Here is a 22,787-nt window from a genome sequence, read left to right on the forward strand (position 1 = left end):
TTATTTTTAAAAGTCTCATTTTATGAATGAGACTAGGAATTAGTGACTTGCCCAAGGTCTCAAATCTTATTAAAAACAGATTCTAGTTGGAAGATGAAGAGGACCTCATTCTACAGTAAGCTCAAAACAAATTAGAGGAAGAAAAAATATCTAAAAGAGCTGAGTTCCAAACCAGTGATTCTTGATCATTTGGGGACAAAATCTGCTTTCTGCTTAGATTCAAATTGCAAGAAAACTGATAACTTTCTTCTTTATGTTTTCCCATTTTCATTATCACTGCCATAGATTAACTTCTCCATTGATTTCCTTTTGAAATTCATGATTAGGGTTGTTGGTAAATAACTGGAAAATACTGCTTTTTGCAGCTGGATGAAGAAGCCTCGATGTGGTGTACCTGACCAGACAAGAGGTAGCTCCAAATTTAATGTTCGTCGAAAGCGATATGCATTAACAGGACAGAAGTGGCAGCACAAACACATCACTTACAGGTATAAGAACTAATGATGAATTACTGTTCTCTCCATTTTTTTCACCACTATTTATTTTGACATTTTGTTTGACATCTTATGCACATTGACTACATGGTAACATGCAATTATAGAATATAATATAGAATAATAGAATATAATGTTAACATTATATTCTCAGGGAACTGAGAACTGCCATTGAGAAGAGAATAAATTGCCCATTTGGAGGCCTTGCAAATATTTCTTAAATAGTTGGTCTCATCTGTAAACTATATCTTTTAATATTCTTGAAAGAATATCAAATCCTGAGGAACTCTGAGATGAGTATTATAGCACATTATGTTCTTTTTAAGCTTTTATTTATTTATTTGAAAAGAAGAGAGCCTGAGAGAGAGAGCATATGCGGGGGGTAGAGGGCAGAGGGAGAAGCAGGCTGAGCAGGGAGTCCAATGTGGGACATGATCCCAGGACCCCAGCATCGTGACCTGAGCCAGGGGCAGACGCTAAGCCAACTGAGCCACCCAGGCACCCATTATGGTTTTTAGTAAGGATTCATAATCTAAAAGTAATCAAATAATAAGTTTATAAATAATTGTCATCTAAACAAAATGTCTTTGAGTCTATTAAGTAACTTTAGTATCAGTTCAGTCGTTTTACTTTCTATCTTTTTGGCAACAATGCAGACGGATCGTTATTTCTTATTTTGTCTTCCATGAAGGATGCCGAAGGGACACCAGTGTCTTCCAACCTGGAGGGACAGTTGCCGCTAAAGGAGATGTTCCTATTTATTCATTACTTCATTGAACAACTGTGTGTTGAGTCTCAGTTTGAACAAAAACAGTTCTAGGCACTAGGGATATAGAATGAAATAAAATACGGGGACTCCATTTGTCCTCTTGGAATTTACAGTCATGTGGTTATGTTGAACAATCATATAAATGTGATGCCTGTTATGAAAAGGAAGGAACGGGATGCAAGAGAAATGTAAAACAGGGCCATCCCACCCACTCTAGAAAGCCAGGGAAGGGCTTCCTGAAGAAATGGCCTTTCAGCCAAGACCCACAGAAAGAGAAAGCGTGTGTTAGACCAAAGGGCAAGGGAAGAGGCAAGACGCCTCAGGGGAAGGCTAGGATGTCCGGAGTACATGAATAAAAAACATTTATTATTCTCATTCTTTGTATAAATAACCTTTCACATATGCTAAAGGATAAAATTTAAAACTCAATATATAGATTTTATACCAATATATCTGGTTTGTGCCATTGGAACTTATTTTAGTTATTTTGAGAACACTTTTCAGTGTTATTTTATATTCTTATGCCAAACCTCCCAGATAGCATGCTCCTAGAATTTTTATGCAACACATTTCAGGTACTTCTGCAGATAAGAGAAATCAAAGAGGAAGTAGTCTTAAGTCAAGCCCATGTAGGAAATGTGACGTGTTGGAAATATGCCTTCAGGAGCAACAATAAAATATCTGCTACCTCTAAGTCTGCTCAACAACATTGCTTAGCTACTTAGAGTTGTAAGGAAATAAAAGATATAAGGACTTGTAAAGAAATAAAACTATCATTAGTAAGTTTATACCACTTTATAGAAAACAGAATCAACTTTAGATAATTTTCAGAAATAGCTTTGCGCAGTCGCAGTATCGTAGCCAATGAGGTTTATCCGAGGCGCGATTATTGCTAGATAATTTTCAGAAATAAGCAAAGAATATGGCCAACTTTTTAAAAAAGTAATACATTTATGTTTTAGGTAATACAATTTTAGGTTTACAGAAAAGCCGAGCAGATAATACAAGGAGTTCTTATATACGACACCCCCTCACCACATACACACACTCATAGTTTCTTCTATTAAGATCTTGCATTAGTGTGATCCATTTGTTAAAATTGCTGAGCCACTGTTGCTATATTTATTCTAACTAAAGTCCATAATGACAATAGGGCTCATAGTTCTCCTAGTCTGTGGATGTCTTCTCATTCTTTTACAGTGTCTTCTGCAGAGCAGAAGTTTTAATTTTTATAAAATCCAACTTGTCAATTATCGTCTTCCTTTTTTGTGCTTTTGGTATTGTATCAAAAAAAAAAAAAATCATTTCCAAACCCAAGGTCACTTTCTTCTGCGTCAACTTCATACCCTATCACCTGAAAAAAAGGAGTTTTGTTTTTCTTTTTCCTTCCCAATGTGTGTATCTTTTTTCTTTTCTTTTTCTTTTCTTTTCTTTTCTTTTTTCATCTCTTATATTACATAAGGGAGAGCTGTTGAAGGCAAGCATCATTGCCTTTTCCCCAGTCTTTAGGAGAAAAGCATCTAGTGCCTCGCCGTTAACTATGATGTAAGCTATAGGCTTCTTTCTAGATGTTTATCAAGTTGAGGAAAGTTTTTATTTTAAATAAGTGTTGGATTTTGTGAAATACTTTTTCTGCACCTATTCATATGATCATATGATTTTTCTTCTTTAGCCTTTTAATGTGATGAATTACATTAATTCATTTTCAGTTGAACCAGCCTCTCATCCCTAGGGTAAATGCTACTTTGTCATGGTGAATATTTTTATACATTGTTGGATTTGATTTGCTAATTTTTTGTTGAGGATTTTTGTATGCATGTTCATGAGTGATAGTGATACGTGTTTTTGTTTTTTTTTTCTTTTATAGTCTTTATCTGGGTTAGGTAGGAAAGTAATGCCAGCCTCATGGAATGGGTTAGAAAGTTTCTCTTTATTTCAGTTTTCTGGAAAAGGCTGTAGAGAATTGGTATGATTTCTAACTGAAATGTTTAGTAAACCCAATGCAACTATTTGGGCTTGGTTCTTTTTTCTTTGACAATTATTAATTTTTAATGAAATCTATTTAATAGATGTAGTCCTGTTCAGATTATCTGTTTCTCTCTGTAAGTTTTATAGATTGTATTTTTCAAAGGGGTTGGTCCATTAAATCTGTATTAGTCTGCTCAGTCTGCCATCACAAAATATCACAGCCTGGGTAACTTAAACAACAGAAATTTGATTTTCCAAGTTCCAGAGGCTAGAAGTCCAAGATCGACCTACTGTCAAGGTTAGTTTTGGTGAGATTTCTCCTTCTGGTCTATAGATGGCTACCTTCTCATTGTGTCCACCTCTTACCTTTTCTCTGTACATATGTGGAAAGAAAGATTTCTGCTGGGATTTTTTTTTTCTCATAAGAATGTCAGTCATACCAAATTAGGACCCCACCCTTATGACTTCATTTAACTTTATTTCCTTTCCTTAAAGGCTCTCTTTCCAAATATAGTTGCAGTGGGGGTTGGGACTTCAATTTATTTATGCCAGAGAAGACCTTGTATATCATTGGAGAAAGGATGGGCTCTTTTACTTTCTAAGTTCTTCTGTAATAATTGGCTATCCATATAGGAAACAATGAAATTAGATCTTACCCCATGACATATAAAAATTAGTAAATATTAATTAGATTAATATGTATTATCAATTTTAAAAGGACAAAGCACACAACTCTGCATGTTGATATTTATTGTTTTCATTTCAGATAGTGTTCTTTTTCTGTCCTGATTTCCAGACTTAACAGTGTACCCTGTTTAATGTCTCTGCATACTTAGGTACTGACTACACCATTAATTTATTTTATTGTTTTGTATTTATTTTATTTTTTTAATTTTATTTATTGTAATGTATTTATTTTATTTTATTTGCTTTATTTTATTTATTTTATTCTAGATTGTATTTATTTATTTGACAGAGAGAGACACAGCAAGAGAGGGAACACAAGCAAGAGGAGTGGGAGGATTCAGGGCTTGATCCCAGGACCCTGGAATCATGACCTGAGCCAAAGGCAGATGTTTAACAACGGAGCCACCCAGGCACCCCCTCATTAGAGCATTCATTTAAGGAAGGAAGGAAGGAAGGAAGGAACTGTTATGAGCCATTATGTTCAGAACTAATCACAATTCCATTGAAGCTGTGTCCCTATACTGACAATTGTCTCAGCCAGTCTTGAATACTCAAACAATTAAACTGTAAACTTCCAGCTTATTGATAAACACATCATGTGGTTAAGAGTCCTATTTTGGAGTGAGAAAGATCTGGATTTGAATCCTGGCTCTGATACTTGCCACCTATAATACCAGGATCAAGTTATTTAATCTTCTAAGTCTCATTTTCCCTGTGTGCAAAGTGAGTATTGTAACACTAGCTCCCTCATGAAGCTTTGGCAATAATTAGGTCAGGTCACGGTGGCGAGAATGCCCAAAAATCAAACCAACAAAAATACCTCAGCACAGTGCTTGAAACATAGTGCTTAATAAATAGCCAACTATCATCTTGTTTTAACTTACAAGGCAATTCACAGAAGTTGATGAGTGTATTCTAATAGAATTACAGAAAGTTGAAGGTGAGAGTTAAGGATATTAAACTTTAAAGTTAGTGTAGGTAACATGTTAAGAACTTGCCCTGTGTAAAATAAGTACTGTATAAGCATGTGCTGCCACTTTTATTACTATATTTAGAAAAACTAATGCAAAATACTACATTTTGGCTAAAAAAATTTTTAAAAGGATTGCAGAAATGTGCCATTACAGAATGAAGCCAGGAGTTGGAGTGGGAGTGGTCGAGTCTAGGTTTTATTTGTTGGTGAACTCATTATGAGCCAACGGTATAGTGTGGTTCAAAAAGAACTCAGCTGAACAGATCAGACTGATAGAAAGCAAAGTGTCCAAAGTAGTGAGAATGCCAAGTTTTCCCTTTGCTTTGTTGGCCAAGCTTTACCTGATGTATCCTTTTCACTTTGGTCTACCACATTTCCAGCTGCTTCTTGGCAAATTAAAGTGCACCTCTAAAAGAAATCAAAGTGCTAAGAGATCTTACAAACAGTCTGCATGAGAAAGGGCCCAAGATTAGAGCCAAGGATTCTCACATGATGGAAAAAAATATTTAAAAGAGAAATTTCCAGTTATGTTCCAAAACTTAAAGGCTTTCAGAAGAACCTAATATTTTGAGCTATTGGAAAATTAAATTATTCATCGTATAAGTCTTCATTGTTGAAAGCATATAAACCAAGCAATTTATTCACTTGTCAAGGAAATTAGGGACCATTTGTGGAATGGTTGGAAAGTTGGATTATATAATTTTAAAATCTCTTCCTATCTTTAAAAGATGGAACTGTAAGGAACCTTTTATAATGACTCCATTTGGAAGGAATGTCTAGGCTGTGATGCCTTCCACTTTAATGACCTCAGTGCTTGATGCCTGGAAATGGGAACTTCTGAGGTTGTACCAGAAGAATCATTTAAGTACTCTTAGGGGTATATATAACACTGGCTGATACATAATTTACATGCTGGTAATAGTTATTGTATAAGTATTGGTAGCCATTCATCTCTTAATTGAATCTTTTTTTTTTTTAAGATTTTGTTTATTCATTTGAGAGAGAGAGAAAGCACACCCTGCTTGAGGGCAAAGAGAGAGGGAGAAGCAGACTCCCTACTGAGCTGCCACCCCAGTGTGGGGCTCATCCCAGGAACTGAAGATCATGACCTGAGCTAAAGGCAGATGCATAACCGTCTGAGCCACCTAGGCACCCTCTTAATTGAATCTTCATGATCAATTTATCTTTTGGCAAATTTTGCTTCTTGAGTAATTAGATGTTATACATTCAATAAATGGTTATTGAACAGCATTATGTGACAGCACTGGAAATAGATGAGTTAAGCAAGGTCCCCACTCTCACAGGAAATATAGTCGATTTTGAGAGACAGGTGTGTTTAAGTGAATAATTACAAAATAGTATATTGTGGGGTGCCTGGGTGACTCAGTCAGTTAAGCGGCTGCCTTCGGCTCCGGTCATGATTCCAGGGTCCTGGGATCGAGACCTGCCTCGGGCTCTTCTTGCTCCATGGGGAGTCTGCTTCTCCCTCTCCTGCTCCCCCCGCTTCTGTTCTCTCTCTCTCACTCTCTCTCTCTGTCATATAAATAAATAAAATAATAAAAAAATACTACATTGTATGTTACTTCAGGACCTTACAGGAACTTCATTACATCAGAGACCATATACATTTTATGTTCCCTAGAACCTAGTAGAGTGCTGCTGTGTATTATGCCCTAATTAAAAAGCTTTTGAATAAGTTAATGAATTCTCTGTAGGCTCTGGTTAAACTTTATTCAAAACAATAATAAGAATGTAATGAGTAAGCTCATTTTTAGCAAATACATCTTTATTCCCCATTTATTATTATATAAAATAAGCTTAGCCAAATTTTTTTTCTTTATAAAATCTAGATTCCAAAATAGTATTTTATGTAGTAAGTGTCTCATGGAATATGAACTTAAAGTGCCAGATGCATCTGTTTTTTAAATTGAGTTTTATTAACAAGTATTCATAGTATTCATTAATGTGATAATAGTATGTTATATTAACTTGTATTGATTTTCCTAGTAAATTCTCCCTTAGCCAACCTTGATTTTTAGTGAATGTTTGTTTGTGAATGTTTGTGAATTTTTGTGAATGTTTGTGACTCTGAGGATACACACCAGAAGTTATTATTTTACTTTAATTATATATACAGAGTTGGGATACCTGGGTGGCTCAGTGGGTTAAACGTCTGCCTTCGGCTCAGGTCATGATCCCAAGATCTTGGGATCCAGTCCCTCTCTGGGCTCCTTACTCAACTGGGAGCCTGCTCCTCCCTCTGCTGCTCTCCCTGCTTGTGCTCTCTCTGTGTCTCTGACAAATAAATAAATAAAAATCTTAAAAAAAATAAAAATAAAACCCAAAATACTATGTACTTTAGTCTGCCTTTCCTGGAAAACTAGCATCTTGTGAAATCGCAAAATATTTAATGTAAGCTTTTCTAGAGAAAGAAACTCCATATTCAATCTCTATTCTCCGACCATGTCTTATACAAAAAAGAAAAGTGAAGCCATACAAACATAGGATGAATGAAAATATATTAGTCTATTTAGTTCTCTCTTGATAGAATATTATAATACATTCTGGATATGGATCTGAAAATATCTATATAGCTTATTATTTTAATCTATTATACTCTTAGCAATTTTCTATTTTCCCAGTTACAGTAAGTTCCATTTAGTTGCCAGTCATTTTTCATAAAATATTAGTATGCTTTTTTGGACAACTAATTTTTGTCTGTTGAATTGACTAAAGGGTATTTACCCTTGACCGTACCAAAATCATTTTGACACAAGTCTATATACAACTTCTGGATCTTAACTAGATACTCAAGTATTCAGTTTTTTTAGTACTTCCTTCAAATTAGGGATAAAACATTACCCTAACTTTGGAAAAGATTTATCACTCTGTCAAAATTCAGAAAGCAAATAATCACTGTTAATATATAGAGTTGTTATTAAATAAATTGCTATAGATCCAGTGATGTTGAAACTAGAGAATCCTGACTTTCCACAGTAATATTAGGCGCAGGGTAATATTTACTATGTTACTAGAGTAACTAATTAGAGTTTACTTCATTTGGAAGGACAAAACCTATTGCAGTGGCCTTGTTTCACATTTCCTATAACATTTGTCCAAATGAACAAATGTGTTATATTTTATATTTTACATTCTTCTGTTTCACAGAACTAATGAAGCAAAATAATTCCTTCAGTGTCGTCAATAAAGAAAACACATGCATATTTCAGTGGAGTTTTGTTAGTAAAGGTCTCATTCCTTCAAAATTTACTGTTTCTCTGAATGTCAAATTCTTACACTTTTAAAAATTATCCTAGAAGCAGCATAGTAAACTTAACATCTCACTTATTGAGATGTGTATGTTTCTACTGAGAATTATAAGGCAGAGTACAAGCTTCTTTTAACTTTTAATATACAATACAAATATCAAAATATTTAGGTTTTTTTCTTACTTTCATATTAGAGATAAAATAATGCTCTAACTTTGGGAAAGATGTATTACTCTCTGAAAAAGTTAAAGGGGAAATACTGCATGATTAGTATGTAGAATTGTTACTAAATGAATTGGTATGAATTCAGTGCAGCTGAAGCTAGGGAATCCTGACTTTACACAGTTACCTTATAAGTCGATTGACATACCTTGCCCTCACTACTAATAGTTCTAATGAATAAAAAGGTCAAAAAATTTCCACTTGATCAGCTTATTATGTAGGATTGTATAAGGCATGGATTATTATGTAGGATTGTATAAGGCAAATTAACATTTGTTAATTTTTTTAGATAAAAGTTCCAAAATTTAGCAACATGGAAGTTTAAAAAAGAATCGGTGAAATGGTATAATGGAAAAAACCTGATAAAGTCAATGAAATCAATTGTCTTATTAGAATGAAAAATATGTTCACTCTAACTACTCTGTTTACAGAAAAGCAACGTGAAAACATTTTAAAATTAGTTCTATTAAATTTTTGAAACAAACTTCATTTTATTCATTTTATAGCATTTTTTGTTCTACAAGTATATATATTAATAACTTTGTGCATTATGTATTAGAACTACTAAGAATAGCAGTCCTATTATTCTTTACACCATATGATAGCTCTGTTCCCCTTATTATTTCAATTATTAGTAAATACAAAATACATCTTAATGGCATAAAAATTCCCAAATTAGTTCTTTGTACTTCATTCAGAACTCTGTATATTCATGTATCAAAGTTCGCTCATGTATCTTTTAAAGATTTATTTATTTATTTGAGAGAGAGTGAATGAGCGAGAAAATGGTGGGGAGTAGCGGAGAGGAGGAAAAAGTCTTAAGCAGACTCTGTGCTGAGCCAGGAGCCCCAGGCGGGGCTTGAGCTGAGGACGCTGAGATCAGGACCCTGAGATCATGACCCGGAGCTGAAAAGGGTTGGAAGCTTAACAGACTGCACCACCCAGACACCCATTGTGTGTCTTTATTTACTAGTGACATCACAAATACTGTGGTTAAGTATACTTACATACTTAACCAAAGTATATAACTTAAGTATATAAGTATATTAACTTCGATTAACCGAAGTTAATCGGGCATAGCTTTGAAAAACACCGTGATGTATTTACAAATCCAAATGACTCCACATTTTTTCTTTTTTTTTTTTCTTTTTTTTTTTTAAGATTTCATTTATCTATTTGAGAGAGAGAGAGAGAGAGAAAACATGAGCTGGGGGAGGAGCAGAGGGAGGAGCCGAAGGAGAGGAACAAGAAGACTCTTTACTGAGCACAGAGCCCGACATGGGCTTGATCACAGGACCCTGAGATCATGACCTGAGCCAAAATCAAGAGTCTGACGCTTAACCAACTGAAACACCTAGGCGCCCCCACATTTATTATTCTTTATTATGTCGCTTCATTTTTCTCAGAACCATTATGTACTTATATACATATCATACCAATGATTTTTTCTTTTGTAAGATTATCTTTTATTTTAAAACAAAATAACTTCTTCATTACACATTGAGTAAATACCAATTCCCATTAATAATACCGTCAGAACACACACTGAAATGATCTAATTCTTCATGTTTCCATGCCTACCACTCTGGGACATATCTCTGTCTTCTCTTGCTTGAACATCCAAAATGTTTCATTGCTTTCATGCTTGTCTCCTCAATCATTTTTCATCAGAAATAGTGATCTTTGTAAACTAGAATAATACCAGGATACTTTTCTACTTAAAACTCACCAGTGGTTTCCTTTCACAGAAGATAACTCACTTCCTGCCAGTTGTCTTTAATCTCAAACCACTGTCCTGAGTGTTCGTTTTACAGCAATTCACTGAGCACTCCCATTCTTCAAACTGGCCAAGTGTGTGTGGGCTGCCCGCTCTTCCTTCTGGCTAGAAACTAGTGCTAGCTAAGCATGTGTGGCTCCTTTTGTCATTGAAATCCCATTTATCATCTACTCACCTCACTTTCTCACCCTTACTTGTTGCCATCTGTAATTATCTTTTTGATGTGGTTGGGTTTTTGTGTGTGTGTGTATCTCTTATCACTAAAATATGTACGTTTTATAAGAGCAGAGTCTCACTCGCAGCTGTATCTCTTGTGCACCTAGAACAGTAGCCATTATGTACTACATTCTTTCAAATGTGTCACAAAAATACTTCCCCACTAGTGAGGGTCTTTCTGCACGGTGGGAGTAAAGACTACTGGGAAAATTAACTTAGACAAAATTCAAAGTTACAGCATTAATCTGAAGGCTCTTCAACCACAGAGAGGAACTTCAGAGGCTAGCCAGACAGAAGCATCACCAGATGTCTCAATATAGAAATTTACCCTTTCTCAAAATAGAGTTCAGAGCATCAGGCTGGAACACATGAAATTAAACCAAACAAGTAAAACAACAATAACAAAATACTGTATAACATTCTCCTTGAACAGGTTTGACTTATTTTATTCTGTCTATCCTTTGGCTCAGCTCAGAAAATACGGTGTCTTCCTTGGCACCTCTTTTACTCTCACAGCCTTTGTCCAACCATCAAGTCCAACCATCTTGGCAGGTGTATCCTCAAAATTTATCTAAAATCTGTCTGCTTTTCTGTATCTCTACTGGTAGTCCCTCCGCTGTCATCCCTCACCTAAAGTTTTGTAAGAGTTCCCAGTGGGTCTCCCTGCTTCAACTCCTACTTCACTTCAATCTATTTTCCACGTAATGCTCAATCATTTATTTAAAAAGTGCAAATCCAATGTCACTTAGCTCATGATGCTCCAGTTCTTCCCCTCTCCCTTGCAACAAAGGCCAGACTCCTTACAGTGGCCAATATCTTTGATTTTTTCCTACATTTCTGGCCTCAGCTGTGGCCACCTCACCGTTCTTGGAACTTGCTAAGCATGTGTCCAAGTTCAAGGCCTTTCACTTGTCATTTCTCCTTCCTAGAACACTCCCTGCCCCCACCCCATTTCCATCTGGTTCGCTTCTTCATTTTCTTTATATACAATGGATGATAGTTACCATCAAATAATCAATGTAGATATGTATTAGAAAATAGTGAAAGCCTTGTTTTAAGTATGCGGCCTAGCTTAGACTCTATGACAATGGATTCTTGAGTCAGAATGTTTAAGTTGAAAAACCACTGGAAATTTCCTCTTAAGTTTTCTATTGTAAAATGCTTGCATGGCTCATAGTAAATGCTCAGTTAATACCATTATCATTATTTCAGTATGATACCTGCTTAATTTGTAATTATTGAGACATAGCTACAAGTGGGCTAAAAATATAATTTGCATATTATTTTTATACTGGAAAGCATATCTTAAATTTTTTCTATGCTACTAAATAGCCTTAAGTGACAAAAAATAATTTTGAGTCCTATTTATATTTTGATAAATGATAGAGACACCGTAATTTAACTACTACTCCATCACTGTAAATTGTTTAGCTTCCAGTTCTCTTTTATTACTGCATTGCAATAAATATTCACCTGAATTTTATACTGTCTTTTATGTATTGAGACTTTTTTAATGTAAGTATATGGATTCGTGGTTGTTAAGAGTCTTCAGGTTGAAGTATCCATTTGATATTAGCCTCAAGAAAAGTAAACTAAATAAATGATGTCCTAGTAACTTCTTTAAATTCATATAATTTTAAATTTTTGTATTAAAAAGCCATTTGCTCACATTGCTTTTTATAAGTAGAAAGAATTAATATATCATAAGAAAACAATAGAATATAAGAAAATGTAATTAACCTTTTCTGTGAAAACTAAGAATAACTTTTTGTCTGCCAAATTGGTATTCATCAAAAAAGAATAACACAAGGACATTGTTTGGAAGTAGCCCCTAAATGTAATGATAACAAGAAAGAAATTGAATTTTTAGTTTCAGCTTGAGACTGACTGTTGCACCTGTTTGATCATTTGGCAAAGCTGCCTTTCTTTTGTTCAGGAGGCAAAGTGACTGATTGATCCAGTTACCCTACTGTTAGCCCATTCTGCAGAGAACTTCTATTTATAGCCTTGCCAGATGAATACTATTCTCTTGAGAATTAAATGACCCCAGGTGGTGAAACCTAGCTATAAAGACATGAGGCATTGATCAGTTTCTTCCCTATTTATGTAAGGCTGTTTTTGCAGTATTTTACTCAACTGAATAGATCAAAATCTGTAAAAAGCCAATCCGTAGTAAGTCGGATGGTATATTAAAAAGCCATACTTCTTATTCTCTTCTCTAAATTTCAGTATAAAGAACGTAACTCCCAAAGTAGGAGACCCTGAAACCCGCAAAGCTATTCGCCGTGCCTTTGATGTGTGGCAGAATGTAACTCCTCTGACATTTGAAGAAGTTCCTTACAGCGAATTGGAAAATGGCAAACGCGATGTGGATATAACCATCATTTTCGCCTCCGGTTTTCATGGAGACAGTTCTCCCTTTGATGGAGAGGGAGGGTTTTTGGCACATGCCTACTTCCCTGGACCAGGAATTGGGGGAGACACTCATTTTGACTCAGATGAGCCATGGACACTAGGAAATCCTAATCATGATGGTAAGTGCATAGTTTTTTTCATTGCAGATTGTTCTGTTTTTATTTCTATTTTTTGAATGCCCGGGTGGTTTGCTAATTTAAAAACTTTTAAGGTGTTGATTCCAGATATGCTTTTAAAATGATAATACATGATATGAGGCTTTTCTGTAACATTTTAGAACAAGAATTTGTATGTCAGTCAGTAGACATTGCTAGTTTTTTGTGTGATCTGTGCCTACGAATTAGAACTTTACACTGTGTTCTGTAAGTAAAGTGAATTTTGTTTTCTATAAAATGCCATTTAAAAGACTTCATAGTATTTTAAGTCATGGAACATGCTTAAGGAAATTCTGCCATTTTTTCTACACCATATTGCAGTGTTTCCACTTGAAACTTAACCTGATTGACATTTGTGATGTAGCTTCTGCCATCTTCCTGTTCTTTTCTTTTCTGTTATCACCTTTCTAGTTTGCAAAATTTTGTTCCTTTCATCCTTATTTCCATTTTCTTGGTCTCGCAGTATGATATGACTACATAATTTATTACTTTATATTATATCTTTCTTTATTTTTATTCAAAAAACAACTTTTTGCAAATCTATTCCAACAAATCTGTCAGATTTTTAATCTTTATAATTATTCTGATATGCAATAATAAATTTTAAAAAATTCGATAACTGAAAGAATAGTTATTTCATATAAGAAGCATGCGTTTCTTCCTAGACAACAATCCATACTTCAATTTTATGTTTAAAAAAAATTCACATAATTACGAGATCCTAGAGTTAGAAGATTCCTAAGCATCCACCTCTTACAATTCTTGTAATCAAGACTTAAATATTTTTCTTCCTCACCATAGTAGAATGTTGTTTAAAATACAGCATGCATTGTTGTAATGACAGCTAATCAGCTAATAAAAATCTTAATTCCTCCTTGATGAGTTAAACCCAGCCATTAACTTAAGCTATGTTAGTTCATCAGAAAGTTTAGTTAGTTGAATTAATGTAATAGCCTTGCGTTTTGAGAAAGCACAGAGTTCAAATATATGGGTAGAATTAAGTAAGTTGAATTAAATTTAAAATAACATCAGTTTTCAAAGAAAGAAAATATAATAAATACCTGTTCCTGTTTTCCAAAAGAAAATAAAATATCTAATATACAATAAAATGGCCTTTTGCATTGTTCTTACTAGGTATATTGACTATGAACTTATGACTTCATTCTTAAGAACTGATTTGGAGACAATGGCAAGTATGCTGGGAGATTTCACTGTATAGTAGGGTAATGAAAGCCAAACTTTGAAGTTGAGCAGGCGGCATTCAATTCCTGGCTAACTGATCATTAGCTCAAGAAGCCTATACCATGCTATATACCTATTCTCACTTTGGATGTTGTATTGTAGGGCTGGGACATTGCAAGTAGACATGCTTTCTATTCAGGAATGTTTAACCTAGGCTATGCCTGAGCATCCAATAATAAAATATTTGCAATATGATAGTAGGCCCACACTGGTTTGGTACATAAATCATTAAAAATGAACTGTGTTTATCTTACTTCTAAAATTTTTTTTATTAAGTGTGCTCCACACCCAACATGAGGCTCAAACTCATGACACAAACTCTGATACAAAGACCTGAGCTGAGATCAAGAGTCAGATGCTCAACTGACTGAGCAACCCCAGCCACCCCTATCTTATTTTTATCAAAATTACACAAGTATTCTAATGAACAAGTTCAGACATCTTCAACTGAGTTGTTAACATAAATGTTTGCATTCTAAATGATTGAGAAGAATAGCATTTATAATGGTAGAATTTTGCTAATTGAGGCAAAATTGTATTTGCTTCTGGGAAGACTTCTTCTAAAATTCTAAACAGAGAAAAAAATTTTTTTATTCCAGTAATTATAATTCCAAAATTGTATTTTATTCTAATAATAGACCCAGTTGTTAAGACTACTATAAACCTGGAGCTTTGAAGTCTTGTTAATTTGGTGATGGTGCCTATCAAATGGCCTATATTTTCTCTTAAAATATTGAAATCCTTAAGAAAGCTGCATACATTTTTTTAGATATATTCTTTATTAGCTTCATTTTTTAGGTATCAAGAAATACTTTTTGAAAATAAGCAAAAAGCTTTAAGAAAAAATCTATAGGAACATTTGAGATGACAGAGGAGATTAGAATGTTTACACTGATTTAAGTGTAATTGCTGTTATGAATGCTTCTGGGTTTTTGCACAACTTAAGAGGTTTTCCAAGGAATATATATGTGGAATAGAATTGAAATAGAACATAATGAGCTAAAGATACACAAGCATGTCAATGGACTTTTGACTCAGATTATGTATTAATGCATTTGATTGCCTCTCAATTTATACTATAGAAATATAATAATTTTGTATGTAGGCATTTTATTAAGACAAAACAAATTATTTAATAATTAGTGTTTCATTTGGAAGAAGTTTTTTTTTTTTTTACTGACCACATATACATTTTTTTTCTTTTGAGTGAGCTTAAGGAAAATGACTACAAAATCATAGTATTTCAGAATTGTAGGGGATTAGAGAGAAGTTAACTGTCTGTTCAAGATGTAATACCATAAAGATTTACTGCTTAATTGAAATTCAGACTTTTAACTAGCAACAGCAGGCCAGCTAGGGTTGTGTCATGCTGAAGTATTGATCATTTATCAAAAGAACAGCCTCTAGCTTTGCTGCGTGGCTGGTGAATGTGGGGAGAATTAATGCCTTTGTACATCCTAGATCCTAACTGTCTGTAAGATTACCTTTTTGTATCACATATATCCAAGGAACAATTCTGACATCTTCATTGATAAACTTCTTCTTTTCTTTAGTCCTCAAATGCCCCAAGCTTACTTAACTGAAAAATTTTCTTTCTTTCCTATTCATAGCTCTTAAGCACCTAGAAAACAGAGCAGCTTGATAATTTAGCAAAAATGCAAATGAAAGAGCCTCTTGATAAGCACCTAGCTCATTTTCCACAGCACATTGCTCAGCTAATGAAGGCAATTTGAATTCTGTCTACCTCAAAAGAGATAAACAGTGTCTTGGGCTGCCAGTAACCTTTAATTCATTGTTATCCACTTTCCTATCAATTTGCTTATTGTCATGATACCTTCCAAAAACTCAAGCTAAAACCCATTAAGTAAATTATACAATAATTATATTTAAATAAATAAATACCCCCACACACTCACATTCACACACACACACACACACACAAGCACACACACACACACTCCCCTACCTAATAAAAAATAATGCCACTTTTTCCAAGAGTTTTTTTTTTTTTTTTTTTTTTTTACCCCCATGGAGTAGACAAGCCAAACATGTGCATTGTAGTTCTAAATAGAAAATGTTACTGTGCTATTTTTTTTTGGAAAAGTATACATTGCCTGAATGTGAGTTGGAAAATTTAACTCTAGAAACTGTTAAGATTCATTTTGAGCATCATTATCATATTGTTTCCTTGGCTACGTTGTAAAGTTTAAATAGCACTATCAAAGTAAACACAAACTTATCACAAAGATCCTTTCTAATTAGACAAGTATGTGCCACAGTAATAGGATTTCAAATTGACGATCTCTAAGCAAAAAGGTTAAATATTAAAATGTTATATAAAACTACAGCAGAAAAATATCTAGAGGCAAGTCTTACTATACCATAGCGTTGCAATTCTATTAACAAGAAGAATGCATGGCATTGGCTCTGTTTATTATCAGAAAAATCACTGCCAGAGAGATAAGATGGTCAAGTGCTCAGGGCTGCTGTGGCTGTTTGTCTAAAAACTGGGGAGAGAGAGAGAGTTGATGATAAAAATTTTATCATCAAAAAATTTTTATCATCAAAGAAAACTTTATCATCTTTATCAAGAAAGCAAAACCCTTGGGGCGCCTGGGTGGCTCAGTGGGTTAAAGCATCTGCCTTCGGCTCAGGTCATGATCCCAGGGTCCTGGGATCGAGCCCCGCATCGGGCTCTCTGCTCAGTGGGGAGCCTGCTTCCTCCACTCTCTCTCTGCCTGCCTCTCTGCATGCTTGTGATCTGTCTGTCAAATAAATAAATAAAATCTTTAAAAAAAAAAAAAAGAAAGCAAAACCCTTAAAACCCAGTCCATCATCGTGATGGTTAGTTTTGTGTGGGCTAAGGGGAGCTTGTGTGGAGTTTTGTGTGGGCTAAAAGGGGAGCACATATAGTGAATAAATATAATTTCTGGATGTGTCTGTGAGGGTATTTCTGGAGGAGATTAGCATTTGATTCAGTAGACTGAGTAAAGAAGAGCCTCCCTCCCCAATGTGAGCAGGCATCATACAATCCATTGAGGGCCAAATAGAAAAAGAAGAGGAAGGGGGAATTTTCTCTCTTTTCTTGAGCTGAGACACATCTTTTCCTGCCCTTGGAGACCAGAACTCCTGGTTCTTGGGCTGTCAGTCTCTGACTGAATTACACTTTTGGCTTTCCTGGTTCTCCAGCTTACATATGGCAGGCAGATCGGGAGACTTCTCAGCCTCCATAACCTTTTGAGCTAATTCCTATAATAAAGCTCCTCTTAAATATCTGTATAGATCCTATCGGTTCTATTTTTCTGGAGAGTCCTGGCTAATATAACCATTAAATGTGAAGCAGTCAAATTTCCATATAAGCCAGCTCATTCTCTGAATAAATCTAGTTGATGTTAAAACTCTTCATGATGGGATGCCTGAGTCAATGGACTTGATTTGTGTTGACTGGGGAGAGTTAACTTTCTATAGGAGACATTTTGTCATTGGCACACTAGAGATGAGTTGGTGCCAAGAAGTAGACTTAAGCCTTAACCATCTGTCTGCCTTCTCCCAAATTTTGTGCTCATTTTGCAACCGTGACTGCTATCTAATATTTTTCCAATGCTTACAAGATCTTAACCTTGATCTTTGAGGACAGGAAACGTTGGATGCCAAACAGATATTTACCAAGAGGCCTGGAAGTGCTATAGTCTGTGGGAATATTGTCCAGCTCAATCTTTCCTGTGCTTTTTGAAGATAAGGGAATCATTTGACCAGACGAGGCAGTCAAGGCCCTTTATCTATCTTTAAAAGCAGAGTACTTACTGAGATTTTAAAATCTAAAAATATTAGCTTTCTGCCACCTACTTCTTACCTTACCATGTTTTACCAAAACTTGGAAGCTCTCTCTCTCAAATTAACTTGGCTTTCAAATCTATAATAGAAATATTTTTGTGTGTTTTTATTTTTTTATTTTTTTTTTACAGTGATTCCTAAAACTTGTTTATATGAAAATAGATGAAAACTTGTTGGTATTAAGTGCTTTTATAACAACACATTTATAATTTCTTTAAGTAAGGAAAAATAAACAGGATTGATTTAGAGCAAGATGGTAAAAAATCAGCAAGGTTGATACTCCAGAAATTTTTAAAAACTTAAGTTGTGAAACAACTCTTCTTTTTTATACTTTAATATAGTATGTCTAGGGCATACAAGTAGGATTTTATAGCTAGAACCACATTAATGTCCATTTCTCCAGAAATTATTTATTGATATCAAGTACATAGATTTTGTTCCTAGGTTGAATATATTTATATTTTATGTTCCATGGAGGATTTTGTTCTCTCAATTAATTTCATGAACTCAAATTTATATATATTCAGTACCTATTAGACACCTATTCTAACACTGTGCTGGGTGCTGGGCACAGAAAGGTAAATAAATAATGTGATTTCTTGTCTTAAGTTGCTCACAGGTGTCAATAAGGGGAAAGGCAGATTTATGAATAAGTAATTATAGCATAATATGATGCTTATTATAATAGAAATCATAAGAAGAAAAATATCAAAAACAAAAAACCCTAACAGGGTTATAACAAATATGTACCCTAAGTTTTAATAGTTTATGATGGATAAGACTGTATATAACTAATCATAACTACATATAAATTTCTTTTTTTTTTTTTTCTCATGATGCTCTATCAAAAGATGTTTCTTTTTTTTTTTTTTTAATTTTTTTTTCCCTTTTTATTTATTTTTTCAGCGTAACAGTATTCATTCTTTTTGCACAACACCCAGTGCTCCATGCAAAACGTGCCCTCCCCATCACCCACCACCTGTTCCCCAACCTCCCACCCCTGACCCTTCAAAACCCTCAGGTTGTACAAAAAGAAATTAAAGGCATCCAAATTGGTAAAGAAGAAGTCAAACTATCACTCTTCGCAGATGATATGATACTATATGTGGAAAACCCAAAAGACTCCACTCCAAAACTGCTAGAACTTGTACAGGAATTCAGTAAAGTGTCAGGATATAAAATCAATGCACAGAAATCAGTTGCATTTCTGTACACCAACAACAAGACTGAAGAAAGAGAAATTAAGGAGTCAATCCCATTCACAATTGTACCCAAAACTATAAGATACCTAGGAATAAACCTAACCAAAGAGACTAAGAATCTATACACAGAAAATTATAAAGTACTCATGAAAGAAATTGAGGAAGACACAAAAAAATGGAAAAATGTTCCATGCTCCTGGATTGGAAGAATAAATATTGTGAAAATGTCTATGCTACCTAAAGCAATCTACACATTTAATGCAATCCCTATCAAAATACCATCCATTTTTTTCAAAGAAATGGAACAAATAATCCTAAAATTTATATGGAACCAGAAAAGACCTCGAATAGCCAAAGGAATATTGAAGAACAAAGCCAAAGTTGGTGGCATCACAATTCCGGACTTCAAGCTCTATTACAAAGCTGTCATCATCAAGACAGCATGGTACTGGCACAAAAACAGACACATAGATCAGTGGAACAGAATAGAGAGCCCAGAAATCGACCCTCAACTCTATGGTCAACTAATCTTCGACAAAGCAGGAAAGAATGTCCAATGGAAAAAAGACAGCCTCTTCAATAAATGGTGCTGGGAAAATTGGACAGCCACATGCAGAAAAATGAAATTGGACCACTTCCTTACACCACACACGAAAATAGACTCCAAATGGATGAAGGACCTCAATGTGAGAAAGGAATCCATCAAAATCCTTGAGAAGAACGCAGGCAGCAACCTCTTCGACCTCAGCCGCAGCAACATCTTCCTAGGAACAACGGCAAAGGCAAGGGAAGCAAGGGCGAAAATGAACTATTGGGATTTCATCAAGATCAAAAGCTTTTGCACAGCAAAGGAAACAGTTAACAAAACCAAAAGACAGCTGACAGAATGGGAGAAGATATTTGCAAACGACATATCAGATAAAGGGCTAGTATCCAAAATCTATAAGGAACTTAGCAAACTCAACACCCAAAGAACAAACAATCCAATCAAGAAATGGGCAGAGGACATGAACAGACATTTCTGCAAAGAAGACATCCAGATGGCCAACAGACACATGAAAAAGTGCTCCACGTCACTCGGCATCAGGGAAATACAAATCAAAACCACAATGAGATATCACCTCACACCAGTCAGAATGGCTAAAATTAACAAGTCAGGAAATGACAGATGCTGGCGAGGATGCGGAGAAAGGGGAACCCTCCTCCACTGTTGGTGGGAATGCAAGCTGGTGCAACCACTCTGGAAAACAGCATGGAGGTTCCTCAAAATGTTGAAAATAGAACTACCCTATGACCCAGCAATTGCACTACTGGGTATTTACCCTAAAGATACAAACATAGTGATCCGAAGGGGCACGTGTACCCGAATGTTTATAGCAGCAATGTCTACAATAGCCAGACTATGGAAAGAACCTAGATGTCCATCAACAGATGAATGGATCAAGAAGATGTGGTATATATACACAATGGAATACTATGCAGCCATCAAAAGAAATGAAATCTTGCCATTTGCGACGACGTGGATGGAACTAGAGCGTATCATGCTTAGTGAAATAAGTCAATCGGAGAAAGACAACTATCATATGATCTCCCTGATATGAGGACATGGAGAAGCAACATTGGGGGGTAGGGGGATAGGAGAAGAATAAATGAAACAAGATGGGATTGGGAGGGAGACAAACCATAAATGACTCTTAATCTCACAAAACAAACTGGGGGTTTTGTGTGTTTTTAAAAACATGACTTCTGGGGCGCCTGGGTAGCTCAGTGGGCTAAAGCCTCTGCCTTCAGCTCAGGTCATGATCCCGGGGTCTTGGGATTGAGCCCCTCATCCGACTCTCTGCTCAGCGGGGAGCCTGCTTCCACCCCCACACACTCTCTGCCTGCCTCTTTGCCTACTTGTGATCTCTGTCTATCAAAAAAACAAAAACAAAAACAAAACATGACTTCTTTCCTTCTGACTTCTTTCCTGGAATAAACTTAATTTCACTAAGTTTATCTTATTTCAGTACACTGTTGACTCTAATAGTCTTCCGTTCTTCAAAACTTCTCAATTACATTGCTTCACAATGTACTTATTTATTAAATCCTTGTGTGCAGTTAGAGAAAAGCAGATGGATTGGTGTCATTACACTCAAAACATTTCATTATATCAGTTTTAATGAAGTGTGTAGATGGATTGTGAACATTAAAATACATATAATATAGAACTCTTAATAAATGAAATGGGTAATACCAGAGATTTCAGTGGCTTACCACAATAGAATTTTATTTCTTGCTCATGTGGTAGGAAAGAGGACTGTCCACTCACTCAGTCCAAGCAGAAAAATCAAGGCTCAGCCATCATCAACATATGATTTCCAGAGTTGCCTTGGGCATTAGCATCCAGACAGTAGCTAGGAGACCTGAGATAGATTTTCTCACAGAGTGGTGTTCTGTACCAGACCAGCAGGTGGTAATAATACTGCTGACAAGTTCCACGAACGAGAATTCAATTCCATGTCCACACCTAATCTCAGAAAAGGCTGGAGAAAGGTGATGGGTTTGATGAGCAACTAGCAAGGGTCTGCCATACCATTGTTAGGAGGTTAGTTTGACATTAGATACACTCTGCATCTGTGAATTAGTTGCTTAACCATAATTTCCCTTAATTCAGATTTTGACCTGCTGACCACTGTTTAGTTTCTGTTATTCCTCTTCTTATATAGTATTTATAGAATTTGCTTTGTAACTTATCTTCATATATGTTATTTATCCTTGCACTTAGGTGGTCATCAACAAGGCAAAATATAGTAGAAATTTCAAATTTGACCATTACTTTACCAATTAAAAAATTAATGTCTTTGAGTTTTTGAGAAAATGCAATTACTAAAATTAATAATTTTAGTGTTTTATTGTCTAAATTATTAAGACTAGTAATTAATTTTTACCTTAGTTTTGCACAATTATTTTTTGTAAAATTATAATCATACCATTACAAAACCTGGCATAGTACCTCTTTAATAATTTCCTTACAGCTTAAGCACAACAAAACTATCTACTAATTATGCTCACATCTAATTTATAACTCACTTCATTTGAAATCAAATGTTGCCACAATTCACCTCCTTCCCAGTGTACTGACTACATATCAAGGCAGCAGCAGAAATAATTCTCAGTGTAATCCACAGGGGAAATCGTAGTTTGTCATTGATTTAATGCATCAGAGAACAAAAACACTGTGGGCTTGGAGGAAGGTTGCACTTCTCTTAGACAAGGCTATCATAGATGTATGTGTTCTGAGAAATGGAGATTGACCTACGATCATGGGAAATCAAGAACCTAAGAAAACAGGGACATCAAGAAGTAATTAAAAACCTCTCTGCTGGGGTGTCTGCGTGGCTCAGTTCGTTGAGCATCTAATTCTTGAGCTCTCAGCTGAGGTCATGATCTGAGGGTTGTGAGGTCGAGACCCATGTTGAACTCCATGCTGAACTTGCATGGGATTCTCTCCCTCTCTCTCCCTCTGCCCCTCCTCCCTCATCATGCACAGTTCTCTCCCTCAAGGAAAAAGAAAAAAACACA

The 22,787-nt window shown here is 35.2% G+C and overlaps 1 protein-coding gene and 1 pseudogene across 1 annotated transcript in view; both read left to right on the forward strand.

The window, feature by feature from the left end:
- Nucleotides 1-22,787, forward strand: part of MMP16 (matrix metallopeptidase 16) — a 309,254-nt gene that overhangs the window by 157,600 nt on the left and 128,867 nt on the right. The window contains exons 3-4 of the mRNA XM_046027856.1: nucleotides 366-488; nucleotides 12,605-12,909. Of these exons, the coding sequence (XP_045883812.1) occupies nucleotides 366-488; nucleotides 12,605-12,909 (428 nt within the window). The remainder of the gene's footprint in view (nucleotides 1-365; nucleotides 489-12,604; nucleotides 12,910-22,787) is intronic.
- Nucleotides 2,099-2,252, forward strand: LOC123927986 (annotated as a pseudogene).

Source organism: Meles meles, chromosome 1 (genome assembly GCF_922984935.1).
Source record: "Meles meles chromosome 1, mMelMel3.1 paternal haplotype, whole genome shotgun sequence".
Classification (NCBI taxonomy): domain Eukaryota; kingdom Metazoa; phylum Chordata; class Mammalia; order Carnivora; family Mustelidae; genus Meles; species Meles meles.